The sequence below is a fragment of the Rhinolophus sinicus genome, chromosome 14 (genome assembly GCF_057876585.1).
Source record: "Rhinolophus sinicus isolate RSI-liver-muscle chromosome 14, RSI-T2T, whole genome shotgun sequence".
NCBI classification, from domain to species: Eukaryota; Metazoa; Chordata; class Mammalia; order Chiroptera; family Rhinolophidae; genus Rhinolophus; species Rhinolophus sinicus.
The window spans coordinates 57,493,931-57,517,275 of NC_142514.1; the positions used below are offsets into that span (position 1 = coordinate 57,493,931).

Consider the following 23,345-nt stretch of genomic DNA (forward strand, 5'->3'; position numbering starts at 1 on the left):
ATGGAAGAGAAAAATTCTTGGCTCTATTTGTAAATTATTTAATAGCAATCCCCTACTACTACTTTCCATTACAGAATTTCTTACCTCCATGAATACAGAGAAAATCATTATTTGAAATAGGGCCAGGTTCTGCAAAGGTCTTAAATTTATTTAGCCACTGTCGAGAAATATAAAACTGAAGGAGACTTGGTTCCATTATGTTCAACAAATTTGATATCCTTCGCCTCTCTTTTTGTGCCTCTTCGCTGCTCTTCCTATTAAGAACCATGATTCATTAAATTCAATATGCATTTTACTCCATTAGACTAGTAAGCAGATTTTTTTCTCTTCCTTATTTGACTTGGCATACACATTAATACTGTGACTCTTATTAGATATTGGGAATTATTCAAGAGAAATATATTTTGTAACACCCCCAACTACATTATACATACCTATGAATGATAATGTACCTTAACTACTGGTATCCAAATGAACACAGTAGGTATTTAAATGTTTGCTAATAAAATCAATCTAAATAGTTAATCTGTTTTCTGTTTCAGTAGCTAGTACTTAATATTTTATAAGATTGGTATTTTTTAGTATAAGATTTACTTTTATAGTTATACCTCGTTTATTAGGTATTTTAGGAGAAAATTTGGTATTTAATTCCTACCACCGCTGCTTATTTTTTTTTATTAAAACCAATCTTTCTAAAACAAAATACGGTTGACCCTTGAACAAAATACAGTTGACCCTTGAAAAATGCAGGGGATTAAGGCACCTGAAATCCCTCTCCCCTGCGAATTCGGAAATCTGCATATAAATTTTGACTGCCCCAAAACTTAGTTGTCCCTTGGTATCCACAGAGGGATTGATTCCAGCCCCCCTACGGATATCAAAATCTGCGGATTTTGTAGATATCAACTTCCCTATTTAAAATGGTGTGAATCAATGTATACAGTCAGCCATCCACATCTGCAGACTCCCAAGCACAGATCAAAAACAGTACAGGTACTTACTGAAAACAATCCATGTATAAGTGAACCCAGTTCAAACCCATGTTGTTCAAGAATCAACTACACATTCCTTTGCCCTTAAACTAAATTTAACATATTCTTAAAGGATCATTCTGCATGAAACCTTTCACTTTATTTTACTCACATAATAAAATAAGAGTTAAACAATTCCTAATCTTTACTCAGCAATCCATTTTGAAAGTCTCAGAAGTCACTAATAACCCTGAAGTGAGACATTCTTTCGTATTTATTAGAATAGCCGATCTGTGAGTTCCTTCCTTACCTGTAGAAAAGAACATAAGCTTCTGCATTTTGTACAGTAGATTCTGAAACTTCAGTGACACTCTGATCATCAAATTCATACCAGAGATGATTTAAATTGTTTCGACAGTAGGCAATATAGTGTCCACCTGAATTTAAGAGGAAAAATTTTAAATCATTTCAGTAACACAAGAATGGACGATAAACTACTTTTGTACCTCCAGTTCTTAGCAGAGATTGAGATACAGCAAGAACTATGCTAGTATTTTTCCCCACTGCCACCATTTGAGGAAATGAAAATAAGGACAGAATGTAATCTTTAAAAAACCCAGTATAAAAATAATATTCAAGCCCTTATTGTTTAACTTTACACAAAATAAAATTTCCAGTATTTCAAACTTCAGAGTAAAATTATTCAATTTCCTAAAATTTCCTGACATGTTTTAAATAACCAAAATAAAATAAAGTAAAAAATCTGTTTTTACAATTTTTTCTTTTGTTCAATCAGGTCTTACTTAAAAGATCAATTCAGATGGTTACTTTTTTAAAGCTAAGAATATATGTCAAACCTGCATACTTACTACTTGCAGTTCCATGATGACAAATGACTGATAGAAGATCATAGGTAACAATTTGAGCTGGACTGTCTTTAGCAAGAAATGGCTGAAGATCTAGGCCTTCCAGCGGAAATGAAACATGGGTACTGATTTTGGTGGAAAACATCAGTTCATGTCTGAATCTTTTAAGATGGATGCATAAAATCTAAAAGAGAAAGGCAAGATTATTTAAGATTTTATTACTTTATATGCTAGATAAAGGAGTCTATTAAATATACATATTGAATTAAATGTCAGTGAAATATCATTCTGCAATTATGATAGCCTGATTCCAGAGAGGTTAAAATGTGGAAATGGTGAAACATGGTATTTACTAAGTTTACAGCTACTGTCTTTTCTAATTTTACACTTTAAACCTGCAAGATCCTACAATGTCTGATTAAGCTGTGTTCAACATAGTTTCACTGGTAAGGGCACTTACTTGGTATGTAACTCAGTATTTTTAAAATGGATAATCCTAATAGGATATATATATAGAAACTGGTCAATAGAACCAACCCATTCTTCAACCATGCACAGAATTTACTACTAATGCTTCATGCTCCTACCAGGTAAAATAAATTGAACTATAATAAAGCTCATACCTCAGGAAACTTTTGTACTTTACAAAACTTGACTCCATTCCTCAACCTAATGGGGGGGGGGGGGGAGAGAAAAACAATTTAAATCAGCTTGTTTCCCATATGAATCAACAAAAGTTTTAGTATTTTCAAATATTCAGCAAAATCTTACAGAAAATGCAGAGACAAAAGGTTATTAGACTAAAAATGCTCACTACTGAATTACACACTACCCACTTAAAAATACATACTAATAAAACATTGGAGTCCCTTATTGTAAAAAATTATTTAAACTAAGATATCAGTAATAAAAATTTAGGGAGTTGTATAATTCTTTGATAAAATTAAATTTTTAATAAATAATCAAAAGAAACAAACTCACGGATACAGGGAACAAACTGACAGTTGCCAGATGGGAGGGGAGTCAAGGGGCTGGGTGAAAAAGGTAAAGGAATTAAGAAGTACAAATTGGCAGTTACAAAATAGTCACGGGAATGTGAAAAGTACAGCATAGGAAATATAGTCAATAATATTGTAATAACTATGCACAGTGTCACATGGGTACTAGATTTATTGGGGTGATCACTTTATAAGTTATATAAATGTCTAACCACTATGCTATACACCTATGCTATGCTATGAAACTAATATAATATTGAATGTCAACTATAACTGGAAAAAAAAAGAAAATTAATTTTTTTAAACAGAAGTCCTACTATCTATGGCCTGGCTATGCCTCTATTAACATCCAAATATCAAGTAAAACTGGGTAAAATAAAATCCCAATTTCATAGAATTGTTTGGTCAAGTCAGTATTATAACTTTTGTTCTTTTTTTTATAAATTAAATTTATTGGGGTAACATTATTTAATAATTATGTAAGTTTCAAGTGTACAATTCTATAATTCATCACCGGTATATTGTACTGTGTGCTCACCACCCAAAGTCTAGTCTCTTCCCATCACTGCACATTTGAACCCCTTTACCCTCTTCATCCTCCCCAAACCCTACTTCTCCTCTAGTAACCACCATACTGTTTGTGCCTAGAGTTCGTTTGTTTTGTTTGTTCATTTGTTGCTTTCTGTCTTATATTCCACATATGAATCAAATCACATGGTTCTTGTCCTTTACTATCTGACTTATTTAGCTTAGCATGATACTCTCAAGATCCTTCCATACTGCTGCAAATATAACCTTTATTCTTCAATGTGGAAACAAATAACTTGAGATAAAGAAAGGCTGATTACTATTAATAATCAATATTAATAAACACTCGGTAGATCTCTAGTGTGGATTTGGGAATAAATGAAAGGTTCTTTTCCATCTTCACTAGTATGATCTTTTTCCTATTCAGCAGTGCTTTTCAAGGCAGGTTTCCCGCTTCAGGCCAGCACCATATTGAGCTATCAGCTACAGTTTCAAGGACAAACTGATAACACTTTCCAATTTCAATTCTCTAGGTGTATTTTTTTTTAGAAAGTACAATGCAGCTTTTTATCCTTATTGACCAAATATACCATTACTTTTTGTCATGAAGAAAACCAAAAGCTGCAGATCAACCTTTCCCTGGGGTTACTGCCAACAGACAGAAATATGTTTTATAAAGATTCTAGATCTTATTAAGAGGTCATTATTTTTCTATTACAGAGATTCAAAAAATTTTTTCCAGTTCACTCTATCTCAAACATATTTGCCTTCAATTCACCAAGTACTTTTCTAACCTACCACCAAGAAGCCTTAAAAGCCTGAATTTATTACAACAGAAAAAGGCAACTAGTAGTAGATATAAAGAAACAAAATCATACTTTGTCTTTCTATTCTGCTATCATACAGAAGGTAACAGACAAGTTGGTACAACCTTTCTGAATATTACACATATTTGAAACTCTGTGCCTTTATATCTACTTTCACTTTCTGAATCTAACCTGTTAACATAGTAATCCGGAAGAGAATAAGGTGTCATTTATGATGTCAACAGTTAGCCTATGTAATGAAAATGTATGTTATATATCCTAGTATAGCTTTTATATTTAGAAATGTTTCATGCAAAATCACATACATATTTTATATCTCAAAATATATTTTCACATCTTAGATAAGCCTAGTAAATTTGTCAAATTTTTATCTCAAATTTGTTTAAACAGAATAACCAGCCTCTATTTTTACTAGGACAAAGTTTACTGGCTTTTATTTTTCTAAATAAAGAAGAATTTTAACTTCACATGCCCAATTCAAATATTCAAGAAAAATACCATTTAAAATACAAATCATGCAATTAAAAGCATTGTCAATGACACTTACTTTTTGCATTTTTCACAACTGTACATATTGTCACCTGAAAATAGAACAGATCTGGTCATTCCTCTGAAATTAAAAGCAAGTCATTTTCTTTCGGTTCTGCAATTCTCTGAGTTTGCCTTATGCTGACCTTGCAGCAAAGTAACACAAGGCTCACATTTTTCAGTCTCTGCTCAGGAGTCAGCTAGAAGTCAACTCATGTTTACCTTGCCTAAAGCACTCTTCACCTCCCTCTCTTTTCAGCTTTGAAAGCCTATCTCAAATAACATCTTTTCCGTTTATTCACTCAACAAAATTTACTAGCTGCTTGTTATATGTCCAAGCAGGGTGTTGCACATACAAAAATATTGAAGGATCCCAAATATGATGGAGGAAGTCACAGACTAGTCCAGATATGTCTTTCATATTGGTTGAATTTTCCTTTCTTTGAATTCCAGAGCAGTTTTAAGATACCTCACATGTTATACCATATTGCCTTATACTACAGGAATGTATATAAATTATTTCAGGGTGTGAATTGTGATATTTATATTTATATTGCCATGGCAGATACTGGCACTGTGGCAATATGGGCAAGTCATATTTAAGCTGCCTTAAAATAAAAAGCTTTTATGAATAAATTTTATATTTTGTCCTACTCTTATTTTAGATCACCCCCAAATATTCAGCCATAGATGAAAACTGTTTCATATTTCTTACCTTTTAGTTCATCTCTTGCGAAGAAGGCAGCTAGACAATCTTGCAAGGTTACTATTGGACCCCAAAACCAGCTAGGGACACATGAGACAACAAACCTGAAACATTATTGACAGAAAAAAAAAAAGGAAGTGTTCTGCCAGTAGAGCAGAAACAGCAGTTTTAACAATCAATTAATAAAAAAATAATCATACATACCTTTTCACATATTCCATGAAAAAAGCTATCCACCCTTGTGGAGCATATGCTTCGCCACATGATCCTGCTTTGACTATGGAAGTTGGATGACTTGATGAATGCAGCTTAGCAAGGTCTTCCTTGCCAGGAATTGGCAAAGACAGATCTTGAAAGGTCTCGAGGGTCACTGACACCTAAAATTGTTTTGTTTTAAGAATGGGATGAAAAAAATCCAGCACGACATGTATGAGGATAGGTTTTAGACGTCAAAGATCAAAGCAAGCAAAACACAACAAAAAAAAATCAAACTGCTTTATAGTGATATAAATAGCAAAAACACTTGCTCCGTACCAGGTGATGTTCTAAATTTAATCTTCACATAAACCTCATGAATAACTACTCATAGACTATTTTGTTAATCGAGGACGCTGTGGCACAAAGGCATACCCCACATCCAGACACTGCAGCTTGAGGGCCAATCTCTCAAGCACTACTGCATTTATTTTTGGAAATGATCTCTCACTATAGTTTTTAATTTTTTTTTTAAAGCTCTAAAATGTAGCATATAATTTTTAAATAGTTGAAAATATTTCAGGATAATTCCATTTAAATATCTGGTACCTAAGTAGCATACATTAAAATGACCCTGTAGAGAAACTCATAGACACAGACAATAGTTTAGTGGTTGCCAGAGGGTAAGGGGGGTGGGGGGTGGGGGGTGGGAGATGAGGGTAAGGGGGATCAAATATATGGTGATGGAAGGAGAACTGACTCTGGGTGATGAACACACAATGGGATTTATAGATGATGTAATACAGAATTGTACACCTGAAATCTATGTAATTTTACTAACAATTATCACCCCAATAAATTTAATAAAATAAAAAATAAAAATAAAAAATAAAAAGACCCTGTAGAAAGACCTTAGATTTGACTTAACATTTTAACACAATAATTGAAAACTTACTTTCGGGTTATGAGAGATGTCATTTTATATTCATTAATTATATTCATTACTGCACTGAAGGAAAACCGCTCTTAAGAAAAGCTCAAAGAAACTCAGAGATTTAAAGGTATTATTTATTAAAGAACTCATGATAATTTTTTTTTTTTTTATAATTTTTTTTTTTTTTTGAACTCATGATAATTTTAATGTATGCTCTTGTGTATGAATCTGACACTGCCTTTATTAGCTGAGCTCCAATCTTACAGTAGGAAAATATTTACAAGAAATACAACCAAATGTAGAAGGTACATTCACAGCCTAGTGCCTATGAATTCCAACAGTTTCCCAGCATACTAATCTCATCAGCTTTAGGAGAATGTGCATTTATTACCAATTCTTGTTACTGAGCAACATATAACCTTTGGATGTGACCAGAGATGAAGAACTGAGTTAGTTCTTCCTGCTAATGCATGCCTGCCCAATGATAAGACCTCATCCTTTAATATGTTGCTATTACTTCCAAAAAACAAATTCTACTCCTAGAATCAATTTATACTGATTTAAACACAAGATACACATGTATAATCATCAGTAGCAAGGAGGAGTTAAACTTTTCATAACATTTTGTCAGCTTTTTTAAAAAAGAGCATTCTTTCATACTCACCCTGTCACAAGTCAGACACTGCACTGAACTAATGATTGTTCCATCAAATATGTCTGAAATAACACTTCGGTATTTCTTATGCTGTTTTTTTCTCTTTGGGGATGATGCAGATTGAGCTAGGATTGAGAAACAAGATTAGAAAATGTTTTTGAAAATCAAAGTAGTTCCTTTAGCATTTTTCTCTGGAACCTTCACCAGTTAAATTTACTATGCTGGAGAACTTTGTCAAAATACCATTCAAGAGTATTGCTTAAAAATAAAAAACAAAGAGAAACCAAAATGAAATAGGAGCGGTTCAGTCTCCCTATCTTGACTTCATTCAGAACAGTTTTGCTTTTACCTGTTTGTTTTTTATTCCAAGTAAGGTTATATTTGAAGAAATGATTCTATAATTAAGTTTTTAGAATTCTTTATTGTTCTAGATACAAGTCAACTATGTGATTTGCAAATATTTTCTACCCATCTTATCTTTTCATTCTCTTAACACTGTCATTTGCCAATAAAGTTTTAATTTTTTTTCTTTTATGGCTCATGTTTTATGGCTCATGGCTTTGATGTCTTTAAAATTTTTTATTGTCTAACACAAGGTCATAAAGACTTTCTCCTAAGTTTTCTAAGAGTTTAATAGTTTTACATTTTATAATACTGGGACTGTCATACATAGCTGGTAGGAATGCAAAATGATACAGCCATTCTAGAAAACAGTATCATACAACATTAAGCATAAAACTAACATAAAACTCAATAACCCCCTAGGTCTTTATTCTACACAAGTGAAAACATGTTCATAGAGAAACCTGTACACAAATATCTAGCAGCATTATTCATAATTGCCAAAAACTGAAATAATTCAAATGTCCTTCAATGAGTGAATGAATAAACAGTAGAATGAAATACTACTCAGTAATTAATAAGGAACTACTCAGACATGCAACAACGTGACTGTTCTCTCAAATGCATTACACTAAGTGAAAGAAGCCTGCTTCTAAAGACTACATACTGTAAGACTCCATTTATATGACATTCTGGAAAAGGAAAAATAATAGGAATAAAGAACAGGGCCAGGGCTTAAAGAGGGATAGAGGAATGTTCTGATTACAAAGGGGGGGTAGTAGGAAGGAATTCTTTGGGATGTTGGAACTATTCTATATTGTTTGTGGTGGTAGTGGTGGTAATAAGAATCTATGCATGTGTTAAAACTCAGAACTACACCAAGAGTGAATTCTACTGCATGTAAATTTGTGCTACACATACAAAAAATTTCTAAATCACGGTTGTATAAAATTATGCTGTCAATTTTAAAGCATTGAATATTTCATAATTAACACTTTAAATTATCAAAACAAAGGAACCCAAATAACCGAAACATCTACCTTTTTTTGGCGTGGGTGCCAATCCTGGCCACAAATTGCCTGATTTAGAAGGGCGTGCTGATAAACGTGGATTAACACCTTCACTTGATGGAAGGATCTGTGGTGTAGACAGGTCATTCAAATGGACATCAGTAATATATTCTGTAATATTTAAAATTTGTATTATTACCTTAAATAGTAAAATTATTCCATCTGTCAAATAATGGTAATTATTTTAAAGGTTTCTACATTTGAGATTTTGAACACAATTCAAATTAATAAATGTTGGGTGACATACTTACTAGAAAAAGTGCTTTCTAAGCAAAATCATAGTGATTTCTCCCCTAGGAATCCAATTAACGTTCGTAACACATTACTGTTGTAGACAATTCAGGAAGTGAGCAGTGGAGGTATACAGCCAAAGAGGATCGTATTTATCCTAATTTAGTATTTTTTAAAAAATCTATTTAGGACAGTTTTCAAAAAGCTTTTTAAACAATGTGGGAGAAAAACAGATGATTTCCCAAACTAACATAGTAATCAAAATCTAAGAAAGTCAGGCATAAAATAATCATTAATTATTTTATTCTTACTCTGATAAAAGAAAACAGACCCGTCTCAGTAAAGTATCTTTTATGGAATTATGAATCAAGAAAATGTAAGCTCCATGAGCGCTATCTTGATAGTTTGTTGTTGGATTTCCCAGTATAACATGCATTCCAGGACAAGGAACTGTGCTAAGTGTTTGATTAAAGAAAATTGTTCATAAGAAACCCTGAACCAGAATGATGCCACGGATTTTTCCAAATAACGCAAAACAAATGACTTATTACTTTCACATAGACATTTCTCACAATCTCCACCATGAATGAAAGTAGACTGCATGATGTTGGGCGGGGAGTGAAGAGAGGAGACTGGCTGTAGGCTTTTCTGAAGCAAATAAAGTTAATATGATCTACGTCAGGGATTGGCAAATGTTTCCTATAAAGATCGGAAAGTAAACATTCTAGGTTTTGTGTGCCATATATGGTCTGTCACATTTTTTAATCAGGTCTTTAAAACAAATTAAAAGCTCAGATCCTTAATGTAGGTCACCAATTAGTCACTACGTATAAGAACAAACCTGCTAAAGAACAAGGAAGGGCTGGACAGCAGTCTAAGCTAAGTCTTTCAATACTGACATCTAATATATTTACTGACTAAACACCTTCTAAACATATCTAAACTCCTAAACATAAAGGCAGTATAATTAAGGAGACTGACATGTTTTCCACAACGCATTTATGCACAGCTGAACCACAAGTATTCCTTTGGTGAAGGAAACATCCTTTACCTCAAGGGAATTTGGGGTTCATTCAAATGCCTAAATAAATTATTTTGTAGTTCTCACTTTTGAGTAATTATAGAAGATAATAAACTTTTTACGTTGCTTGTCTTCCACTCATTTAAAGATAGGAAATTTGATCCTCTGATGGATTAATTTTATGTGCTTTGGAGAACTGAATACCACAATAAGACAAGATAACTCTTGAAAAAATAAATGTAAAATTCAAAGTAATCTAGCTTATCATCTTTCAATTGGCCACTTGCCCTTTCTCAAAGAAACACTGACTAGTATTAGAATATAACATTAACAAGATGCATTATAGTTAAACTCCTACACTAAAACATTTACCAAATATTCCATAGCTGATGTGACTCCAAAGACAGCAATCTAAATCTAATGGTGTATAAGTTTACAAAACTGCAACTGGATTACTTTGCTATTTCCCAGGATCTCAACAGAATCTGCTTAAAATGACTTTAACTTAACACTCACATGCAGATATTGCTAAAGTCCACTAGAAAGCCCAAACGTAACTATTTAACTGTCCCTGTCTTCAAATCACTATGGCTGAACTATGTCATAAACTACCCACAAAAATTAAGCTAAAGCTATTAATCATTCTATTTCATTTTTATTATGCTAAACTGTGAAGATTAACATGTAAATCAGAAATGTGTTTTAGTCACATCATGCTAATTTTCTCCTTTAAAATATCTGAAAATGGTGAAATTACAAGTATAATCTTAAGTACAAATATAATATCTTATCCCCATTACCTACCAATGAAACACTATCATTTTCAAATTATTAAAATTGTCACCTGAAGCTCTGCTGTGTATTTGCACTTTGACAGTTTCCTGGTTGTTAAAGTCAACTGCTTCAGACACAGAGTCTCTATCTTTATCTAATTCTCCTTCAGAATTTACTTTATTAATCTTATTGCACATTTTCTCTTTCTGCCAATCTTTTGACATCTCTGAGTTGTTCTCATCATCTTGAATTAACATTGTTGTTTCATTATTATCTTCAGAAAAACCTCTAGAGCCACTGTCATTTTCAGCTTTATCACTGCTGTTACAAGATTCACAGGACTGAAAATCTACATCTGATTGGCTCTTGTCTTCTTCCATGGTCTCCTCAGTCGTTATCATTTGAGGATCTTCTTCTACCTCCATGACTTGTTCTTTCAATTCTTCATGAAGCAGATCCATTAAACAACGAAGGAATTCTTGAGCATCCTAATACAGAAGAAGCAACATAGATACTAACACTTCCTTAAAAATATGTGTACGTATGTAGAAACATAAGGGAAAATATACAAAGTGTGGTTATCAACTGATTTTTCAACATGTAGCATTATACTGAGGAAATAAGCACATTAGAGGGATGGAAAGCCCCAAGTTCTAAAAAATTATGTAAATAAAACAAAGGTAACTAAAAAACTGAAAATGACCTGGAGGTCAGCTTTTAGTTGTGCTGTTATTTTTAAAAAGTGGAGGATTAAGGTATAAAGAAAATATAGATTTGCCTCATGTGACAGTAAGATTCAGAGAGATGTCCTAAATTCAAATATTTCATAAGACTGGCTTAAAATTAAAGCTTTACCCAATTTGTACTATATCTCAAAGAGACGTCTTCAATCAACCTGAAATGCTTATTGAAAATACAAATTTGTAGGCCCCAACTTACATCTATCAAATCAGTCTCTGGTGATGCAGGAATTTGCACCAGAAAAAATTAACAGGAAATAAGTATTATTTTGAAAAAGAAAAATATGTGAGGGCCAAGTATTAATATTAAAAGATAGTATATAAAGCCACAATAATTGAAACTGCCATTTGTACTAACACGAAAATATACAGGTCAATGAAATGCATTGGAAAGCCCAAAAAGAGACCCTATTTTATACTATATTAAGGTAAGCACAAAAATTAATTAGGAATAAATTTTTTAAGCCAGATAAGAAAAGTCTTAAATCTGTAGTTTGGTACAATTTGTCAGCTGTTTGTAAAAATAAAATTTGGATCATATTACAATAAATAAGATACACTGAAGAATTAATTTTTAAAAAATGAAAGCATAAAATATAAAAAATATAGGTGAAAATTTCTGTCTGGAAGTAGAACTTTTCAAAGCTGAAAGCACTAGGAGAAATATATTGACGTATTTTCCCAATCCAAAATTCAAAATTTCTAGAAAAATATAAAATGAAGATAAAAGTAGAAAATTATAAGGAAAAAATAAGATTAGGGGTTATTATTCTTGGTAAAGATGCAATGAGTGAAAAATAATAAGTAAATGGACAAATACATTATAAAAGAAGAAATATAAATGACTACGTAATAACATAATGCATAACAGCATTTTTCAAATTTTTTTACCAATTAATATAATGAATAAAAAGCAATGAAGACTTACCTGCTGAGAATAGCCTCGAAATGTTGGATTTACAGTTTTAATTCCTTGAAACAGATTAGTAGGTACAACAGATCCTGGCCTAAGGAACAAAACATTTTTAATGACAAATTTATGAGTTTCAGTTTTTATTTTAGAAATCAGCAATCAAGACTTCCAGGTGTTAAACTGAAAAGTGTATGTGTTTCAAAAAATCATTCAAAATTGCCCACTATTGTTTCACAGTCTTGTCAGAACAACTTATTACTAATATTTAAGGTATATTTTATTGTTCTCCTCCCTAATGAAATGATCATGCTCTACTATATGATTTTTCAAAAATATTTCTAATTACTTAAAATTCCTGGGATAATTAAGATAAATAAATGTCCCTAGTACACTAAATAAAATTTTAAAACCAGCCATCAAATACCCATGGAAACAAAAATGAAAAGTAAACCAAATGTACTTAGAATTTTGTACTATGACACTTCTGATGTTTAGTAAACTTCCAGAAATATTAAGTTTAAAGTCGAGTTTCAGGACAAAGAAGCTTAAACATAGGAGTTAAGAGCTAGTTCTAGCTATGCAGAAAGGAACTGATAGAGCCTGTGGCAACACTGGATAATACCCAACAGGGAAAAATGACAATGGAGGATTCTGTCTCTTTGACGTTAGAGATGTGAATGACATGTATTTCACACCCCAAAAGAACTGATTAAAACCATCCTCTTTTCCTGGCATATTAAAATGACAGTAGCAGCAAATTTTTGTTTAACTTAAGAAATAATCTTAGTAGGGAGTCAAGTATCGCAACTAAAACTGACGCACTTATACATGTTAAAACTTGAAAAACTACTGAAATATTTACATTACAAATCATTAAGATCTCAAAGCCTTACATAAAAGTGACGTTTAAAAAAAGTAAATGAAGATAGCTTTGGTGATTGTTTTCTTAGCGGTAAGGCTGGGCAGTTCTTAGGAACCATTAAAAAGAACTAATGGGGGCAGCCGGATGGCTCAGTTGGTTAGAGTGTGGGCTCTGAACAGTGTTGCTGGTTCAATTCATGCATAGGATGGTGGGCTACGCCCCCAGCAACTAGGATTGAAAAACGGCAACTGGACTTGGAGCTGAGCTGCGCTCTCCACAACTAGACTGAAGGACAATGACTTGACTTCGAGCTGATGGGCCCTGGAGAAACACACTGTTCCTCAATTAAATAAATAAATAAACAAACAAAGGACTAATGGTAAAAGCAATTTTCTGAATAGTTTTAACACAAAATTAGTAAACTATTACAGCAAACAATTATTGTCCCAAAGCTACACTTTAGAGCAAATAAACATAAGCAGAAAAATGAACATCTGCACAGGTATCTATGGTCTAATTTCAGCATTGTGAGAATGCCGACTCTTGCGTTAAAACTCAAATTCTGAAGTATTCAACATGGAAGAGGAGGTCAATAAACTGGAACTGACGTTCCAGAAAGCTGACTCTGATCTGGATTACATTCAATACAGGCTGGTATATGAAATTAAGACTAATCATCATGATTCAGCAGGTGAGAAAAATCCAGTTATCCTCTTAAAGGAATTGCCAGGAATAAAGTCTAGATATCAAACTTCGCATGCACGCTTTCAATTCCAGGGAGATTTAGGAAGATGTCTTGTTAGCACTTGATGACTAGAGGTGGGGTAGGGTGAAGGAGATTTGGCCGAGGTGACTAGACAGTGATGCCTTTCACAAGAGAGGGGACTATAAGAAGGGCAGATATATGAATACATTTCAGTCAAAAGGATGGAATGGGAATAAAGGGATTAAAAATATATATGCACATATACTTAGTCTTGTAATTTCAGGTAAGGAAGTCTCTTAACAATATTTTCCATCTGTTTTTGTGTAACCAGGATAACTCCTGTCCTATCATAAAAGAATGTTCTTTGCTATCAATCAAATATGAATGAGCATACTTTGGAAATTAAAGGATAGAAAAAAATATTTGTATTACACGTTATATATATATATATATATGTATAGAATTTTTCTGTTTTTGAACATTTTGAGTGCAGATGTTCAGTGAGAACGCTATATGACCTAGAGTCTCCTATAAAACCAAACTTTCATGTTAAGAAAAACAACAACTCAAAAGTTTCAGTAACAGGAGCTTCAGCAATTTAACACTGTACCCCCGTCCAGATGCTTCATTGGGATGTTCAGTTTCAAATACAACATACCCCAAAGTGAACTAGGATCAAATCTGTCTCTTCTACATTTTTCAGCTCTATAAATGTACCTGCATCCTTCTAATACTTATATTTATTTAAACACATAATAAAGAAAACAAATTTATTAAGTACACACCTGCTTTTATGCCACAGTTCTGTCATCAGTTTGAGATAACTTTTACAAATGGCTGGTTTCTTATCTGTTCGAGCTAGTCCTCCACAATCAAGAAAAAACTGTGTCAAAGGTGGGCTAATTTTAAAAAAAAGAAAACTGTTAGCGTAGAATCAAGCTTAATACTGATTGCCTTCTAGTCATTCAATGAATTAACAGTACATAAAGCCCTGTATTATTTCTTTGCTCTCTTTGAGTTTCACATCCGTTTCTTCATATTCTCACTCAACCCATTCATATCACATTTGACTCCATCATATAAGAGTCCTCAGTGCTGCCAGATCCAGTTAATATCTTTCACTTCTCTCTCAATAGCATTTGTCACAGGTGACTTACCCTCTTAATTCTTCAGCAACCCTTCTCTTAACCAATGTAATGTACTGTTCTACCTCTTTAACTCTCTGACAACTCTTTCCCCTCTTTATTCTTTCTGCTCTTATCAGATATCTAAATATCAGAATTCCTCAGGACTTGATCCTATGACCTTTCCTCTCTTCCCTACATACTTTTTTCCCTGGGTGACCTTAAATTTTCACATATGCCAATGACAGTGAAATTTACAAAAGTCAACCATCTCATCTAAACCTCAAATTTATATCAAATGCCCAAACTGATAGCTATCTTGGGCATCTCAAATTCAACATGCTGAAAATTTAACTTTCAAGTGAATCTGCTCTTCCTCCAAGCTTCTACATCCCAGTAAGTGGTACTACTATCCATCCAGTGACTTGAGTTAACAACTTGTAAAACAATATAGTCTTTTATGAGCTTGATTAGCTTATGGGAACTTCCATGAATCTATTCAGTTATAGAAAACTGATGGGGCAAAGGACCAAATCTTGGCTTGTGATAAACTGGCTTCCATGCAAGTGAAAACCAAAAGAGAACACGGGTAGCTGGCTATACTTATATTAGACAAAATAGTCTTTAACTCAAAAGCTGTAACAAGATAAAGAAGGTCATTATACGAGGTGTGATTAAAAAAAAAAAAAAAATACAGTGAATTCTGCTGCTGACTGCCATCCAATGGAAAGGCAGGATCTTCAATACGGGAAGCTGAACATGGAACCTTAGTAACAGTGTGTGACACGTTTCAACTTGTTTGGTGTAGTCAGTTGGGTGTGAGGTACAGTTGAGAGAAGGTGTGTTTTAAAGTGTGCCATAAATCATGGATCACAAACAATGCCATTAACATGAAATGGGCAAATGGTTTCATCCTCCATCATGACAACGCTCCGTGTCACACATAGCTTCTGGTACAGCAATTTCTGTTAAATAAAAACATTAAGGTGTGTCCTCATCCACCTTATTCACCGGATCTGGCACTGTGTAACTTCTGGCTCTCCCCCAAAGTCAAAATGACCATAAAAGGTAAACATTTTGAATTGATTCAGGACATCGAGGCAGCCATGACAGCGCAACCAAAGACACTCACAAAAGAGGACTTCCAGAACTGCTTCAGAAAGTGGCAAGAATGATGGGGAGTGGTTGAAGTGAGGGGAGGGTGTATTTTGAGGGGGATTAACATGTCCTTTACTGTATAAAATTGTTTTAAACATTCACCGTATTTTTTTTATCACTCCTTATATAATGATAAAGGGGTCATTTCATCAAGAGGATAACATTTGTAAATGTTTATGAACCCAATACAGGATCACCTAAATACGTAAAGCAAATACTGACAGATCTGAAGGGATAAACAGATAGCACTACAGTAATAGTAGAGGGCTTCAATTCCCCACTTTCAACAATGGATAGATCATCCCGACAGAAAATCAATAAGGAAACATTGAACTTAAACTACATTAGCTCAGGTGGGCCTAGAAGACACATACAGATCATTTCATCCCACCTCTACTTCATAGCACTATGCTTAAGAATAAAAGAAAATCTGAGTGCTTTATTAAAGACTCTCCATCTACAGAAAAATATAAAACATTTTCATAAGACCTCTGAACTAAAAATGATTTGAAGAATTAATGTAAGCTCATTTTCTAGATGTGAAAACAAGTAACTTGCTCAAAGATATATGACTACCTAGGATCTAGGCCAGGACCAGCAGTCTTAGGAAACTAGAGGCATTAACAGAGTAAATGCACTGGGACAACAATGGATTATGTCTCAACCCAGTATCTTGCCTACTCTATCTTAAGAGTTACTCAACAAGAAAGGGGAAATAACTTTTTCAGGAATATTTACATACTTAGTTTTAGTTAATCCATATAATTTTCTTAACGGGGGCATTTCAGAAATTGGTATGGGGGGGTGGTTTACTATGTGTTGAAGTGGGAGAGGGGGAAGTAAAGCCAGGGATTTATGGAATCCTGTTGGCCAAAAGAACTGAATTGTTAACTCTTTTCCATATTACTATTAATATGTATTTCTTTTCTCCTCTCATTGCTCCTTTGTTTTTGAGACTACAGCAGCATGGTTTTTTGCTCAAAGAGTAAGTTTAAAAAGCTATACAAACAAAACAAAATTAATTTCTCTACTTACCAATTAGAAAGAGCTTGCAAAGCTGCATTCATATAACAAGTATTTCCAATATTTTTCAAACCTGTAAGACCTATTAAAACAAATAGTAAGTTATGTCACCATTCAATAATGCAATGACTCAATTTTATAAGTGTTTACTGAATATATAATTATGTATATAGTATTATGGATCCCCAACTACGTTAAGAAAATATAAAATACATTAAGGAAATACAAAAACCAACTTGAACAACACAGAGAGGTCAGACTTATACCAAAGTATTAATTTTTGGATAAGTATTTAAATATAGACTTAAAGGATTAAAATTCTAACTTTATACCAAAAATTGTGGGCTTTAGTAAAGTGATGGCAAAGAAACCACACATCACTCAAAGTTGTCAGTTTGCTTTTTTTGCAAACACAATTTTACTAGGCCAAATTTCAGAATTCTTTTTTTGTAATTATCACCTGTAGAGTTCCTTTCACCCTAGATTTTGAAATTTTCACATTACATTCACTAAAGAAATGGATAGAACCATATAACGAAGGTTACACAAGAGAATTATTTACCTCTTGCCTTCAATTTATCTTCTTCTTCCACTTCTATGTCCAGATCATCAAATACAGCAACCAGAGGAGTTTTTAACGTTGTGTTACTGGGTATTTTAAAATCCTTGATAACAGAAAAGACAGCAGAGTTGAACAAATCCTTAGGTTAAAAAAATTTTTTTTTTAATTTTATCTCATATACATCTACACTCTAAAAATTAAGAGATGTTACTTTAACAGAACTCTAAGAATTTAACATATTATCATTTAGAATAAAGTTAAATTTATATTTTGAAAGTAATAAGAATCTATACTGGTAATAGCATATCACTCTACATTTATTAACATATGAACTTGAATAACAAAGCTACTTGTGACTTTTCTGAATTTAAACACAATTAACTCCAATTTAGTAAGATCACATTACAGCTACAGAGACCTAAATGGACATGTCCTACACAGTCTTTTCAGGTTTTTCAAACTTTTTACAAGAAAAAAAACACTAAAGCTTTTCCATTATAACACACCAGCTTATCTGTAGACTTCTACAATCTCTCCTGATACTTACTACTATACTTATTTTACATCCTTTTATGCATATGAAATAATGCACTTATTTTAAATAGTAATAAAATATACCAATATTAATTACCAAAAATTGGCTTAACTCAGAGGTTGCTACTGGTGACCTGCTGGTCAAACACTAGCCCACACTGTTAAAAAAGGACAAAAGCAAAAATGGAGGTAATATTTTAAAAATTGGGAGAGCTCAGATGAAAATCAGATTTTGCAAGTTCTCTTATAAGAGCAGATCAATGCATATGGAACCCATTTAGCTGGAGGAAGAAACTAAACAGCAACATGCAGTTAGCAGGTGCTCTGGTTCTCCAACTTATTAAAGCCTTATTCCACCTCTATAAGGCATGCATATGCCCTAATCACCAACCCACTTTATACAATTACTTTACCTTTCCTGGCATCTGTAGATACCGAACATTTGAGTAGGCCCTATATTCTCACTTTGTTTTATTTAAATACAGAGAAGGGCAGAGACTTTTTTAAAAAATACATTCAACATCTTACCTCCTAGAAAAAATTTCTATTTGAAAAATCTTGATGATATTTGAATGATTTCCAATATTGTTATTTTATAATTAATGATCTGACGAAACAGTTCAAACAGCTAAAAATTTTATGCCTCTAAAACATTCTGTACAAATAACTTCTTTTCCTCTAGTAATTTCTTCAACAATGGATCATCAGAAAGTTGCATGAAATTAAATTCATGCCTGTTATGTATTATAAATATAACTCACCAGAGAATTATTTACAAGCCAGCAGAAAAGTAACATTTTTTCAACCAGATTCAACATTCACTAAGAGTTTGCAATCTATTCTGGCAGAAATGGCAACAAATGGCTATTTTAACTTACTCTTCTTTAGTCGGTGATAATTATTTTCTCAATGTGTTTTTATTTATACTTCTTTTTGAACTATCTGCACTTATTCTTTCAGCCACCTTTCGAGTAATGCCCTTATAAATTGTTATCAGTTCCTTACGTGATTAAACTTTCAGTTATCCCATTTTTGTTAATAATGTAATAATGTAAGAAAACTTATTTTCAAACTACCAGGGCACTCAAAAGACAAAAAACACATTTCTGAATGATAAACAGGCATCAGTGGGATAAACTGCAAAGGTGGTGATTTATTAACTAGAACAAATCAACTGTGAAACTAGAACCAATCAACTGTGAAACTAGAAATGCAACAAATATACCCTGTCTAAAACCTAGTCACCTTAAGTTATACAATGTGTAAGGCAAGCCAATTTATTATCACAAATGTCTACTATCACAATGTAATATAATACAAAGGCACTACAGAAAAGTCTAAGAGAGTTGGTATCAAGTATAAGTATAGAAATACCATGTGATTTCTATAACACATATGAGGAAAACAGTCACTAATGTATTAAACTACATAGAGCAAATGATTAGTAGAATAATTTAGAAGCCAACTACTCTAATTTTTTCATTTCCCATTTCCTATTTTCTTTTCTGGACTGGAAAATTCTCAAAATTAAGTGATCAATCTTTGCAAGCTAATATGTAGTTTGTAACCAAAAACTGATGCTAGCTTTAATATATCCTATCTGGTTTTCAACAAATTATAAATGTTCACAGTAATACAAATGGGGGTGGAGAGAGGAGGAAAATGAGGAAAAGGGAGTTGCATTAGTATTTGTTATTCCCTATCTAAGAAGGCTTGCCACCCCTCTTAAAATCAGATTTGCTAGAAAAAGATAAACACTATTTAAACCAGTTTTTTTGTGTTTTCAGGTTTGTTTTTTTTTTAGTTTTTGTATCATGTCAGGTGCGTGATTTGCCATCTTCAGATAGGTGAGCTTCAATCTCACCCTAACCTATCATTGTACAAAAGAACACAGGCCAGCCTTAATCTTTGAATTGAGAAAAGAGGCACATTACAGATATTTTTTAAAGTACAGGTTTGGTAGGATTCTCTTAAAACTTTAACTACATGACAAATTCTGAAATTATTACCTGGAAATATTTGATATTTTAATTAAATGGATTTATATTATTACCTGGACATTATTTTCTTGTGTTTGGTGAAGCGGTCTTACATGAGGCAATGAAGGCTGAGTTCCTAATTTCCTATCCAAAAATACTTCTTTGCTGCAAGCATAACACCATACCCGAAGAGTGGTAAGGTTCACAGTTAGATAATGCTTTGTCTCCTGTATAATTTTACAGGGGATGGAGAAGAGAAACCAAAATTAAGTATAGCTGAAAACACTTCAAAAGATCATAGAAGATAAACTACCGGCCTTTGATGAATAATAATATACTCAGAAGAGTTAAACTCAAATACCAAAAAACATTCTTTCAATAAACTGCTAAAATATAGTAAATGATAACAATATCTAAGCCTACCCTAGAAGTTATTCTATTGCCATTTTTCACCACTGTTCATTATAAAAATAAAACACAAGAGTATAAGACCCTGTTTTGTAGTTAATAAGTAAGCATAATACAAGAAAATAATTAACAATAACACAGTAATTATTCTAGGAGATCAGAATGGCAAAAGAATACAAATGGTATGAGTCAAAGTACAAAACAGCTCAAGCAATAGTGAATGTAAGATCTTGGACATATAAAACTGTAGCCCAGGGGTGTCCAAACTGCGGCCCGCTGGCCGATCCATTTTTATTGGCACACAGCAAATTCCAAAAATATATTTAGTTTACTTAAATAAACTAGGTGAGGCAATACGTACTTCACCTCGAGTGAGTGGCCCGGCTGTTTGTGTATTTTACCGCAAATGGCCCTTGGTGAAAAACATTGAAAAAAGTTTGGACACCCCTGCTCTAGCCTTTCTCAACTGGATTTCCGCGAGAGAATTATGCCCAAAGGGAAATGATTTGAGCAACTCTTTTCTCATTTCTCCCCAGAATGGTACATAACACTACCATTCTAGATGCACAGAAGAGAAGTAAATTAATTATATACATGATGCCTGAGGGTCTTGGGGTATTCAGGCTTAATTAATTCAGTTGAGGAACCCTGGCTAAGAACAGTTGATGCTATAGAGATATCAGTGTGAAAAAAGACAGTTCATTCTCAAGAAACTTAAGAGTTTAGAATGGGAGCTCTATGTAACACTAAAGAAGCACGCCAGAATTATACGCAAGCACCAAACAACTAGGGGGAAGCAGAAAGGGAACTCCAGTTAAGAAGACGTGCAAGAAAAGGTTATATGAATTGAAACGAAGTTAGCCAGGCAAGTTATCCTGGCAGTGTCACAGGCTGAGGCATCCACTCTTGACTTCCATCCCCATATCCTCCTAGTATTCCAGCTGTCACCTTCATACATCAGGAGGTATCGTTCTTAAAAATTACTCTAATTACAACCTCATTCTAATACTGATCATCTTAGCAATTCCCCTCCCCACCTTTTAAAGAGTATATGCTAAGGTTCATTCATCTTATATAAAAAGGGTTAACATTTCAAATTACTATTTCAATTAATAATGTTGGGTTTCCTTCAGGCTCTGTTTAAAAAATGTCTTGCATGAAAAATTTCTATATACATACCTGAGAGTGTATGGTGCTGTGATCTACTTGTGATTCACCACAGCCAACATATGAACATCTATTCTATAATTATACAAAAAAGGAAAAGGTATTTTATAACGTGTCGATTTACAATAATAGCATTGCAATTACATTTACAATTAATTTTTATCACATTTTTAATGTAATGATTAAATTAACTTCCATAGTTATTTTAACTAAAATGTACTAGGTACAAAAGAATAAAATCAGTATTTCTAAGCTGAAAGCTATGTCACCTCTAATAAAAGGCAAGTGTAAAATATTTTCGTGATTTACTAAAACTCTGTGAAAGCGCTATAGGTTAAACCCAAAGGTTAAAGTTTAATTTTTATCATCAATAGTGTTCATTTATGAAATCCTTTAAGTGTCAAAAAATCTTCTAGCTATCCTTATTTACATATAAATTATTACAATATCAAACATTTACGAAGAAACATATATATACCTCCAGGCACGCCCAAAGATTTGGTCCTCTGACTTTACAATCCTGACAAGTACCCTATGAAACAAAAACCACATAAACCACATTATCATTATATTGACACAGCCAACCACATACAATTCACTAATAATATCATATATAAAAAATTGGGATTCAGGGCCAGTGTAAGTTGCACCCTCCACAACTAGATTGAAACAACTACCTGACTTGGAGCTGATGGGTCCTAGAAAAACACACTTAAAAATAAATGAAAGTTAAAAACAAAAAACCAAAAAAAAATACATTGGGACTCATAAACATAGAGTATTGTAATAATTTATAAAAAGCACATGTTCGGGATAAAAATAAATATGATTTTTTAAGGAAGGAAACATTATCTTACATGAGATTTTTGTATTAAATCTTCTTTCGTTATTTCACCAACTGAATCCAAATGTAGACAATGATTTCGAAAAGCTGACATTTTGTTCATAATTTTTTCCTGTTTCCCAATGCTTTCCAAATGAGGTAATATCTACAGAAAAAAGTTACCACAAAGTTAATTTTAAAATGCTAATGTATTAAAGTAAGAGATAAAATAAGAAGCACACGTGTTTACAAGTTTGCCCTACAAGAGTATATTTTCACATATACCTCGGTTACTTTCATAATTGAAGTTAATTTGAACACTGAAAATTTCTCTACTAACATTTTATTAAAATTGACACCTATGAACCAATGTAAGTTTGTTTCTTCATCACTTTTACTGCTTTATGCCCTTTCTCTATCTCATTTTACTTTTTAGAGATAAATAAAACGGAAAAAATTCAAGTTGTTCAATTTCAGTATTTTTATCCTTTTTAAAGAAAAAAAAGATTAACCCTTAAGCTGGAATAGACATTGAAAAGTAAGAAAATTCAAATGGAAACCCTTATTTGCACAGTAGCAGCAGCACCTGATGATGTAAATGACATTGTCTGGTCTCCTACCAGGAGAGTCACTTTATATCAGTTTCTCAACCTTGGCACCACTGACACTTGGGGCGAGATAATTCTTTGTCGTGGGGGGC

General features: G+C 33.0%; 1 protein-coding gene across 2 annotated transcripts in view; it reads right to left on the reverse strand.

Annotated features, from left to right (window-relative positions):
* USP33 (ubiquitin specific peptidase 33) overlaps positions 1–23,345 on the reverse strand; it is a 46,258-nt gene that overhangs the window by 8,019 nt on the left and 14,894 nt on the right. Inside the window, exons 2-19 of one of the 2 annotated variants that reach the window (XM_019743351.3) lie at positions 22,680–22,811; positions 22,301–22,354; positions 21,835–21,897; positions 20,322–20,474; positions 17,735–17,837; positions 17,185–17,254; positions 14,653–14,766; positions 12,315–12,393; positions 10,717–11,134; positions 8,591–8,731; positions 7,218–7,333; positions 5,629–5,801; positions 5,434–5,504; positions 4,738–4,771; positions 2,461–2,506; positions 1,841–2,021; positions 1,282–1,408; positions 85–254 (exon numbers count right to left, since the gene is read on the reverse strand). In XM_019743351.3, the coding sequence (XP_019598910.1) occupies positions 85–254; positions 1,282–1,408; positions 1,841–2,021; positions 2,461–2,506; positions 4,738–4,771; positions 5,434–5,504; positions 5,629–5,801; positions 7,218–7,333; positions 8,591–8,731; positions 10,717–11,134; positions 12,315–12,393; positions 14,653–14,766; positions 17,185–17,254; positions 17,735–17,837; positions 20,322–20,474; positions 21,835–21,897; positions 22,301–22,354; positions 22,680–22,811 (2,245 nt within the window). Of the gene's footprint in view, positions 1–84; positions 255–1,281; positions 1,409–1,840; positions 2,022–2,460; positions 2,507–4,737; positions 4,772–5,433; positions 5,529–5,628; positions 5,802–7,217; positions 7,334–8,590; positions 8,732–10,716; positions 11,135–12,314; positions 12,394–14,652; positions 14,767–17,184; positions 17,255–17,734; positions 17,838–20,321; positions 20,475–21,834; positions 21,898–22,300; positions 22,355–22,679; positions 22,812–23,345 lie in introns of both variants that reach the window. The other variant, XM_019743350.3, reaches the window with a different exon arrangement.